This window comes from Lutra lutra, chromosome 5 (genome assembly GCF_902655055.1).
Source record: "Lutra lutra chromosome 5, mLutLut1.2, whole genome shotgun sequence".
NCBI classification, from domain to species: domain Eukaryota; kingdom Metazoa; phylum Chordata; class Mammalia; order Carnivora; family Mustelidae; genus Lutra; species Lutra lutra.
In genome coordinates, this window is record NC_062282.1 from 87,823,767 (window position 1) to 87,835,183 (window position 11,417).

An 11,417-nucleotide genomic window follows, 5' to 3' on the forward strand; every position below is an offset into this window, starting at 1 on the left:
CACCTCTCCGCGCTGCTCTCGTCACAGCGCCGCGGGACAGCCATGCCGGGTCGCCTTCTGCGGGGCCTGTGGCAGCGATGGCGCCGTTACAAGTACCGCTTCGTTCCTTGGATCGCGCTGAACCTAAACCACAATCCGAGGTGAGAGGGCGAGACCGGCAGACCAGGTGCGCCTTCGTTTAGCTCCGCGACGCCACCCGGGCCGCTGGACTCGAAGCCCGTGAGTCCTACATGGGCGGAGCCTCCGGCGGACGGAGTCTCGGGCGGGCGGAGCTTAAGCCGGCCCGGGGGCCCGAAGCTGCTGGAACCCGAAGAGGGCGGGGCCCGAAGAAAGCGAGGCCGAGGCCGGTGGAGTTCGGAGGGGAGCTGGGATATTGGCGGGGGCGGGGAGCCTGTGGTGGGTGGGGCGCCTGTGGTGGGTGGGGCCTATGGCCTAATCTCCCATGGTGCCCCGCGCTGCCAGGTCTGCAAGGCGGGCGTTGCCCACGTGCGGAGGCGAGTGTTCTCCCGGGCTTCTGTCCCGGCATAAAAGAGAGACTTTTGAAAAAGAACGAAGCTCTTACAGCAGGAGGGTGCGTGGTCTTCTCTCCGCCAAGGCATAGTTAGGAGCTTGAAAATCCTTAAAAAAGCCAAATCGAGGTTTGTTTTCACAGCTCCATAGTTTACCTGGTGAAAACAGCCCAGCTTGGCTGTGAGGATAGCAGCTTGGACTGACGCGTAAAAACGAGCAAAATGCCACTAAAAGCACATTGGAGTCTTGGGTTTAAATTAGTTCATGCCTGAGACAGGGATCTGAGAGGGTGGATGTGGAGTGAGTGTCATTGCGGGCTCTAATAAGTGGCGTGCTAGTGATCTGGAAGCAGTTCAGTAATGCTCACTTAAATGGGGCACACTAGCTCCACTGAAAGCCGGTTAATAACCAAAGAGCCTTTCCAAAGTTTCTGTCGGTGAATACGTGAATTCAGGGCCATCCTTACTATAGAACTATGAAGCGGAAATTGCTTTTTGTTAAGAAGTAAAAATAATACCATTATGCAAATAAAAATGATGCAGCCATTGAAGAAGTCAGTACTCCCAGGAAAGAATGTGACAGTGTATAATGTTAAACTTGTCTTTAAAATTACATGCCTACGGGGGCGCCTGGGTGGCTCAGTGGGTTAAAGCCTCTGCCTGCGGCTCAGGTCATGATCCCAGGATCCTGGGATCAAGCCCCGCACCGGGCTCTCTGCTCAGCAGGGAGTCTGCTTCCTCCCCTCTCTCTCTGCCTGCCTCTCTGCCTACTTGTGATCTCTGTCTGTCAAATAAATAAATAAAATCTTAAAAAAAAAAAATTACACACCTACAAAAAGAGCCATTGCAATATGTGGATTCTTATGTGATGTTCACATAATGGCTATGTGTGTGGTGGAAAAAAGAACTAGCTCTGTTTCAGCTTCTGGCTCTCCCGCTTAACAGCTTTAGGATGTTGGGCAGATTCCCCAACATCTCCAAGCCTCAATTTCCCCATCTGCAAAAAAGAGATCATGAATGTAAGGACCCAACAGCATTTGGTACAGTTAGAGCCTTCACAAATTTTTAATGGGTAGGTATTGTCCGGAGCTAGGTCACTAAAACTACCCCTAAACAACTCTTCCCTGAATGTCTCAGTTTTATGCTGTTCAGACACATGAGAATAATCGTCATTAAGGCCAGTGACTCAGAAGGCATGAAGTGTGGCTTTTGACAGTTGAAGGGTAGTGAACAGAAATTTTTCCCATTTTCAGGACCCTCCGATATGTTCCAGAGGAATCCAAAGACAAAGTTATCTCAGATGAAGATGTCCTAGGAACATTACTGAAAGTTTTCCAGGCTCTATTCATAAATGATTTCAATAAGCAATCAGATATCTTGACTATGCTTCCAGAAACTGTTAAATCAAAATACCACAATCTACTGTCAGTTCAACATCCAAGGGTGAAACTGCTTGAATACAGACATCAACAGCAAAATACCTTTAAACCAGAAGAAATTCTTTATAAGACATTGGGTTTCAGTGTTGCCCGAGCAACTAGCTCACTGATATCTGCTGGAAAAGGTGTCTTCGTTACCAGAGGATTGGTACCAAAAGGCGCGGTTGTATCTATGTATCCTGGTAATCACACAATTAGTGCTTTGCCAAGAGTTTCCTATTTACCCATTAATATAAGTTCAAGTAAATATATAGTCCTGTAATCCTTCGAGTTAAGGGGTTGAATTGAAAACTCAAATTTCCACAGATTCTTAAATTCTGATTTAGAAATTAACCATAAATTCTTTTATGCGTTAAAAAACATCTTTGAGTATTTCTTTTCTTTTAAGGAAATTTTTGTAGTTAATGTTTAAATGTGGAATATTTAAATGTGGGATACAGTATAGCCTACTTTGATAAGATGAATTACTTAGAAAGCACTAGAGAATAAGTCGGTTGGCTTAAATAATTGGTAACTAAAGGTAAAAATAGTATGGGTTAAAACAGGAAAGATAGATTTTAAACCCATGAATCATTGAATAAAGACCTTCCTGCCATTTCTACACTTTGAAAGTAAAGCAGCTGCTTTGCAAAAAGACCATTGACTAGAATGCTCAGGAGAGTATGTTATTTGTTGAATTAAGATGATATAATTTGGTGTGGTACAAAATATGTGTGAATGCTTAAGTAAACCTATGTTTTTAAAAAGTCATTCTACTATTTTCTGATTTTATATCCTTAAACAAGAAAGTTGGTTTCCTCCTACACAACTAATCTAACTCTGTAAAGACTAAATAGAACACGTCAGCAACAAATGAATACTAAAACAAATTTAATAAAATAGCATGCCTGGAACATAGGACAGGCCCAGTAAATATTTTGTCCTTTCCTCCATTGCCAATGAAAGGAGAAACAACCTGAATGTCAGACTCATTCATTCCCATTTTTTCTGCATTATTAAATCAGTTTTTAACAAAGTACACTTCTTAAAAGACTTTTTAATAGATGTCAAATCACAGCCTACTTTAAAAAGCCAAAACAAAACAAAACAAACCCACGACTTTGTAAAACTGAACCTCAGATGTGGTGTTCACATTTTAGTCAACCAGAATAGTCACATTTTATTTGGCTGTGTGAACAAATTGGTCCTCTGCTCCACTTACTATTGAGCACTCTTCCAAGGAGGAAAGTAGCCAAAGAGAATGTGATCATCTAGACTAGAGATAAAATATTAGTAAAAAGGTAGATAAATTAAAACAATTTCTTTCATGTTTTGCTTATGTTTCCAGATATTTATGATATTTACATGTTGTTATGTCTTTATCTTATTGTATAATAGGTACAGTATATCAGAAGTATGAGCCAATCTTTTTCCAGTCCATTGGAAATCCATTTATTTTTAGATGCCTGGATGGGGTACTCATTGATGGAAATGACAAAGGAATATCAAAAGTTGTATATAGGTAAGTCGGTACCCATGTTCAAACTTAATATAGGACCACCACAAAATGATTATGACCACTAGCCTTTTTACTTTAAATAAAAATCTGTTTAAGCAGCTGCTACGTAGCCACTCAGTTGCCCTATTGACTAGATAAAACTTTTTTGAGGAAAAAAAAAAGGAAAAAAAACTTTTTTAAGAGAACCTGGACTTGTTCAGTTTTAGGGTTACTTTTATACTTTTGGATTTTATTGTAAGATATAAAAGAACAATCCCTTAGCTAATTTTTTCACCTGTTTCAGATCTTGTAATGGGAGAGATCAACTTGGTCCTTTCAAAATGAGTGATAGTACATGGCTAACATCAGAAATTTGTAATCCACTGGCTGTAGGACAGTATGTCAACAATTGTTCAAATGGTAAGTTGGCATCGTGGGTCTGTGAGACAAGATATAAATACAGCAGTGGTAATTTTCCTCCTTTACCCTATGACTGAGTGCCAGAGGCAGTTATATTTAACATCTCAGCTATTCAAAGCCCATCAGTAAACTATAACATTCTGGGGGCAGATATAAAGAATCTGGGAAGTAATGATATACATTAATTGAATAATTTATTTTTTTTTCTGGTTTTGCAATAAATATAGGAATTGGTAACTGCTCTTTTGATCATCATTATTGTAGCATTTTTTTTAATAGTTCACTTAGAGATCATTCTTTCAGTGCCTCAGTAGAGCCTAGTAGGTTGAACTAGACTGGTATCCCTTTCTGTTGCTATGTACATGAGTCATTTACCTTCCCATAGGGCTTGACTTCCCCTAAAGTTTAAGTTTGATCTGGCTGTATTTAGCATAGGTTTTGGTGTTATGGAGATGTGAACTTGAAACCTGACTCTTCTACTTAAACTTTAACCTTTCTGAGCCTCTGTAAGTAATAGGGGTGCCTGGGTGGCTCAGTCCCTTGAATGTGTGACTCCTGATTTCAGCTCAGATCATGATCTCAGGGTTGTGATGCCAAGCCCCAAGTCAAGCCCCCAGTTGGTCTCTGAGCTAGGCAGGCAGTCTGCTTGAGATTCTCTCCCTCTCTCCCTCCCCCCATTCACACGTGTGCTCTCTCTCTCTAAAATAAAATAAGTTCTTCAAAAAGTAAATAATAAATATGTATATATATGTACATGTATATATATATTTATATATATATAATCTAGTAATACCTGGAACATAATAGTGATTACTTATTTGAGCATGTTCTTATAATTTGGAAAACCACACATCAAGTGTCATAATTCAGTACTGTTTTTCACAACCTTATAAAATGGCTGTTGATAAAAATTATATACTTATTCCTAGACAGAGCAGCTAATGTCTGCTATCAAGAATTTGATGTGCCTGCAGTCTTCCCTATAGAGCTGAAGCAGTATCTTCCAAACATTGCCTATAGCTGTGACAAACAAAGGTTAGTTTTTTTTTCCTCTCTCCTGTCTTATGCTATACTTAAAAAACATATGTTTTCTATGGCGCCTGGGTGGCTCAGTTGGTTACTGACTCTTGGTTTTGACTCAGGTCATGATCTCATCAGGGTCCTGGGATGAAGCCCTGCATGGGGCTCCACACTCGGCTGCTCAGTGAGGAGGCTCCTTGTCTTTCTCCCTCCCCCTCTGCTCTTCCCCCAGCTCACATGTAACCCCCCCCCAAATAAATGAATAAATAAACTGCAAAAAAAAATTTTTTTTTTCTAAGAAAAAGCTATGTAGAATTAGGGGAAAATTTTTTAGTGAAAAATTATGACTTAAATTTTGATTTTTCATCATACCTGAATGTGTTAATGTATACTTATTTGAAATTTAAAATTTTCCATTTACCTAGCTCATTCTGCTTCATATTATACCCATTTTTATTCTGTATGGTACTTTAAAAGTATCAACCTTAAAAAATTTTTCAAGTGATTCTGTTATTTTTCTTCTTACAAATTCTTCAAATACATTTTTTACTTTAATCATTTTAAGGATCATGTTCTTCATCTCACTTGAGAGTACCCAGTTAAAGAAAAAAGCCAAATTACACTATTAATTCTTTTGCCCATTTCACTATTAGGTTTGGAAACTTAACAATGAAAAAAAGATAAATATTCAGAAGATACATATTTGTAATATAAGGTTTATTTTCTATTCATGAAGTGAAAAGTCTGCTGAAAGAATTCAAGTAACAATTTCTACATATAAGTAATTCTGTAGAGTTTTTTATCAGCGATGCTATAGGAAGATATAATCATTATATTATGACAGTGAGCTGGAGGCTACTAGCAAACTCTTGTATGGACCCCATTAAATTGTCCTTTTAAGATGAATGAGATTTAAAACTTAGACTATTTTCTTTACTTAAAACTCAATAACTTCTCTGTCTCTATTCGTGTATGTTTGTATAGCTAACAGTTTGAGTGTTTTAGCCATATACGGTGGAATACAATGTCATTACTGTTCAACAAGTACAGGAAACGTTAACTGAGTAGGAACATTGAAGGTCTTGTGGTATCCATAAAAGTATTTTTTTTAATTCTAATTTTTTTTTTTTTTTTTTTGAGAGGGAGAAAGAGGAGGGAGAGAGGGAGAGAGAGAATCCTAAGCAGACTCCATGCTCAGCACAGAGCCCAACACAGGGCTCCAACTGACAATCCTGAGATTAACACCTGAGTAGAAATCAAGAGTCAGACATTTAACCACCTGAGCCACCCAGGTGCCTCAAAATTCGAATTAATTTTAAGTAATGTTTCCAGCTTTGCAGAATACAAAGATAAAAATTAATTTTAAGGGCGCCTGGGTGGCTCAGTGGGTTAAAGCCTCTGCCTTCAGCTCGGGTCATGATCCCAGGGTCCTGGGATCGAGGCCCGCATCGGGCTCTCTGCTCGGCGGGGAGCCTGCATCCTCCTCTCTCTCTGCCTGCCTCTCTGCCTACTGGTGATCTCTCTCTCTTTCAGATAAATAAATAAAAAAAATCTTTTAAAAAAAATTAATTTTAAAATGTTAAACTATAATAAATGTCATTTTAAAATGCTTTTTGTGATAACCAGTTTGGGGAGCCTGAACATAAAAACAACATATTTGTGGTCTTTTTATTTTATTTTTTATTTTTTTAAAGATTTTATTTATTTGTCAGAGAGAGAGGGAGAGAGAGCAAGCACAGGCAGACAGAATGGCAGGCAGAGGCAGAGGGAGAAGCAGGCTCCTGCTGAGCAAGGAGCCCGATGCGGGACTCGATCCCAGGACGCTGGAATCATGACCTGAGCCGAAGGCAGCTGCTCAACCAACTGAGCCACCCAGGTGTCCCTTTGTGGTCTTTTTAATGCTAAGGAATAGACATAGGTTCTTTAACTCCATCAGGGAAAATAATAAATAAGTTTTTAAATAAGTAAATAAGATAACGCCATCAGGGATAAGAGCTATTTCCTCATGGAAGTCAAGTAACTAAGACAATAGTAAGAAATTTGAGTAAAATTATAAGATCTATAATGGTTATATTAAAAATATGAGCTTGGATCTGTTAATACTTACGACTTTTGTGTATTTTTCTTTTTGTTTTCAGCCCACTTCGATGTGTCATTCTTGTAGCACTAAGGGACATCAAACAAGGAGAAGAGCTTTTTTCAAACTACTATACAATTGTCAGCTAACTATGAGCTAGAAATTAGGTTTTCTACCCAGCTATTGAGTTCACTCTAAATGTTTTTTGTTCATCATATCTCTGACTTAACCTATAGAACAAATATTTTGAGGCCTAATTGGAGGGGGTAGGTATTTTTGTTTTTATGATAAAAGCTATGTGCTTCATTGCAATTTCAAATTTGGAATACAATTCCAATTTTAATTAGCTTTCCCTTAAATATACAGTAGCTTATTAAGTTAAAACCTACTGTCTGAACTTAAAATTCAAATTTTCTTTTATTTTGTATATCTCTGTGGTGCTTTATAAAATTCCAGCCAAGCTGGAATTTTCATTTCTTACACTGTTGATATGTACAAACTTGTGTAAAAACTTATTTTTATGTAATAAACATAAAAATATAAATTAAATAAATAAAAATAATGATAAATACAATAAATTTACATAAAATATTTATGTAAATATTTTGTGTAATAAACACAAAAAATGTATGTTGTGTTGTCATGAATTTTGTGTGTGTGTGTATGTGTGTGTGTGATTTAAGGATTGTTTTAGCTAGGTAAGGGGGAATTGGAACTGGAATTTACTCTTATTTTCATGTTCACACACATATACAAAGTTTAAAAGAGTGAGAGAGATGGTTTTAGCATAGAAATGCAGTTAAAAGATAGTGGTGGTGGGAGGGACACCTATTCCCATTCTCTTATTTCAGTGGGGAATGCTGACAGTGATGCTCCGGCCTCTCTCTCCGTTGTAGGAAGAGTGATTTTATGAGTTTCTCTTTGGAGAATAGGCACCCACGGCCCAGACCCTCTAGTTCCTTCTCTTTGGGCTCTCTGCCCAGCCAGTGAGTCTCTCCAGAGGTAGAGTATTAGTGAGCTGACCTGCCCACAGCTCTGAAGCCACCTTCTCCAGTGAGTTTCACTCGTGATACTTACTTTGATCTGCATTGACCTGACTTCATCTAACTCTCAGTTCCAAACTTGGATGAAGAGGATATTTTTTATTGGACTCCTTGATTTCTAACATGGAACCTGTATAACCATATTCTAACCACCTAAACTGCTACATCAACAGCTTTTCTCACTTCATTTATTGTAATTTCAATAGTCTCCTAATTGCCTTCCCTGTTTCCACTCCTGCTGCCTTTACAGAATGGATCACCAAGAAACGTTCTTGTAAATATAACTCCCACCTTGACCAGCCTCTGCTCAGAACTCTTTGATTACTCCTCATATAGTGAAGAAATGCCCAAGTGCTTCACATATATGACATAGCCACTCAATACCTCTTACCTCATCTCCTGCTCCTTCTACCCTAGGCGCATCTGTCTCCTCACCACTCCTGAAACCTGCTGGGCACACTTGCACTTCACACTTCTAGTTTTCTGTGCCTGCAAAGGTCTTCCCTCAGAGAGTCACCTTGCCCAACCAGCCTACTGAAATTTACAGTCCCCAGCTGCCAGCCCTGAAAATTCCCATTACGCTTTCCTTCTTTTTCTCTATTAGATTTATCTTGTGTAGATAGTAAATGTGTATTTGTGACAGCATCCGATTCCTTTTCTCAGCCTCATTTGTCCTTTATTTGTGTCACCAAGATGCTGGGAAAACAGGGAGACTAATTTTACTTAAAAAAAAAAAAGCCAATCTACTTGACCACTTGACCAAAGAAGATCCTGTTACACAGACCTTTAAGTAAAATACAGAAATACTAACTCTTGGGGCTCCTGGGTGGCTCAGTCAGTTGAGCAGCTGCCTTTGGCTCAGGTCATGACCCCAGGGTCCTGGGATCAAACCCCACATTGGGCTCCCTGCTCCATGGGGAGCTTGCTTTGCCCTCTCCTTCTGCCTGCCACACTGTCTACTTGTACTCTCTGTCAAATAAATAAATAAAATCTTAAGAAAAAGAAAGAAATACTAACTCCTGTGGATGTATCTGGTGGGCTAAAGTATTTAGGAGTGAACTCTTGCAATGTAAATTTAAAACTACTTCAGGAGGAAAAGAAAGGTATGTTATATAGAAAAAGATCAAATATGATAAAATGTCAATTGCTCAATCTGGGTTTGTCTTTATCCTGTTCTTTTAGCTTTTGTCTTAAGTTTTTTTCTTTTAAAGCTAGGGGCAAAGTCACCATTAGCTGAAGGGTAGACGATGTCATCAAGCTTTTAGGAAATGTCTACTACATGAAGGGCTCTGGGGTAGTCAAAGAATAAAATATGGTTTCTGCTCATAAAGTGCTCATGGTAGAGTATAAAGCTTGCCTCATATAATAATTTGGCCTGCACTGGAGGAATGAAAAAAAATTTTTTAATGTAACATAGGCATTTTAAAACAGAAACATCTATTTTTCTTACTGAAATAATTGTTTAGACTTATAAATGGCTGGTTTCATTTCTGACATAATTCTGAAATGCTTTTATGAGTTCTAACATTTCATGAGTTCCATGAAACAAGTTCATGGAAATAGAGGCTTTACCTCTGTATAACTGCCTCATCAAAACCGAGTTACCCAACAGCTGTGTCTCTCTCTAAAGTGCATGTCAACTAGTGTATTAAACCTAGGAACAGGGGCACCTGGGTGGCTCAGTGGATTAAGCCTCTGCCTTCGGCTCAGGTCATGATCTCAGGGTCCTGGAATCGAGCCCCACATCGGGCTCTCTGCTCAGCAGTGAGCCTGCTTCCTCCTCTCTCTGCCTGCCTCTCTGCCTACTTGTGATCTCTCTCTCTCTGTCAAATAAATAAAATTTAAAAAAAAAATTAAAAAATTAAACCTAGGAACACATGAGCACTCCTGGTCTAGAATCACAAATTCAGTGCCCCTGTGCCCAGCTTTGTCAGAGAATCACCATAGACACAGAAAGAGAGAAAAGGGGTTAGAAAACACTTACTAGATGGGAAATGGTAAATAGTCCTGTCCTAGGGATGAAGACCAAGTGTATATAATGAAATATCCAACTTACAGATTCTTTGAAAAGGCAGAGAAGCAGCAAGCTCAAAGCCTATCATTGATGGAAATCATGGCCAACAAGGATAAGGTCTACAAGTCACGAGAAATTCTGCTCCAAGACTCTCCTCCCTCCCCTAAAAGCCTGAAGTACTCTGTAGCTCTCACATGATATGCAGCTGCTCTGGGCAGGATTCGGAACACTGGTGTTCGGCCCCACCTGAAGGCACTTCTGTGTATGTGTTCCCCCCAGAGGCCTGCACATTTAAGTTTCTGTGGTGTCTGTGCTTGGAGGAATACGGTTTTAGACAAGTAAAGCAAAAAGAGTCAGAGTATGTGCTTTCATTTTATCCTCTTCGTGTCTTTGTACAAAATTTGAACCTTGTGTGCAATCTGATCACTGCATATTAAGAATGGACTAGATTCTCTCTCCCTTTTCTTCTGACCCCCTCAACTCTCTAATCTTTTTTTTTTTAGATTTACTTATTTATTTATTTATTTGCAGAGAGAGAGATCACAAGTAGGCAGAGAGGCAGGCAGAGAGAGAGGAAGGGAAGCAGGCTCCCTGCTGAGCAGATAGCCCGACGCGGGGCTCCATCCCAGGACTCCAGGACCATGACCCAAGCCGAAGGCAGAGGCTTTAACCCACTGAGCCACCCAGGCGCCCTTCTAATAAATCTTAAAAAAAAAAAAATGGACTACATAAAGCTCCACTCAGAGCAAATGAAATATGGGGACAAACTTGTGAAATTAGACTAAGACGAGATCATCGGCTTGAAAAGATGAAGGTTTAAAATATTTCTAGGGGCGCCTGGGTGGCTCAGTGGGTTAAGGCCTCTGCCTTCGGCTTGGGTCATGATCCCGAGATCCTGGGATCGAGTCCCACATCGGGCTCTCTGCTCAACAGGGAGCCTGCTTTCCCCTCTCTCTCTGCCTGCCTCTCTGAATACTTGTGATCTCTGTCTGTCAAATAAATTTTTTAAAATCTTTAAAAAAAATATTTCTAGAATCTACTAAACTATAAAGACGAGTTTACCATAAATATATTGTCAAGTAATAACATCCGATCAAATTTCAGATACCATGTCTTCCTAAAAGACAAAGTTACCTAGAAGAGTGTTTGAAACACAACAGACATTCAGTAAATATCTCCTGAATTAAACTAAAAGTGTAATAAGCCTCACTTTAGGATGGCTGGTTTAGTATAAATGAAAATCTGTTATAGAGGATTTAAAGAAAACTTATTTTATCTACTAACTTTGTCACATACTTATTTACAACAGCAAAATCCCAGCTGAAAAGTGGTTAAGTTTCCACCCATGTGTTATAGCTTAAGATTTATTAAATAAGTATCTAATTGCAGCAAATACTCACACGAACCAAGAAAAAAAA

At 39.2% G+C, this 11,417-nt stretch overlaps 1 protein-coding gene across 2 annotated transcripts; it reads left to right on the top strand.

Moving 5' to 3' along the window:
* The first annotated feature begins 8 nt into the window (after positions 1-8).
* Positions 9-7,495, top strand: SETD9 (SET domain containing 9). 2 transcript variants are annotated; one of them, XM_047731689.1, is made up of 6 exons: positions 9-140; positions 1,763-2,130; positions 3,326-3,449; positions 3,730-3,845; positions 4,775-4,880; positions 7,004-7,495. In XM_047731689.1, exons 1-6 carry the CDS (start codon positions 43-45, stop codon positions 7,089-7,091), a joined length of 900 nt encoding a protein of 299 aa, XP_047587645.1. In that variant the 5' UTR covers positions 9-42; the 3' UTR covers positions 7,092-7,495. The 2 variants fall into 2 exon arrangements, with proteins under 2 accessions (XP_047587645.1, XP_047587646.1); XM_047731690.1 differs by lacking the exon at positions 4,775-4,880.
* Positions 7,496-11,417: the final 3,922 nt, after the last annotated feature.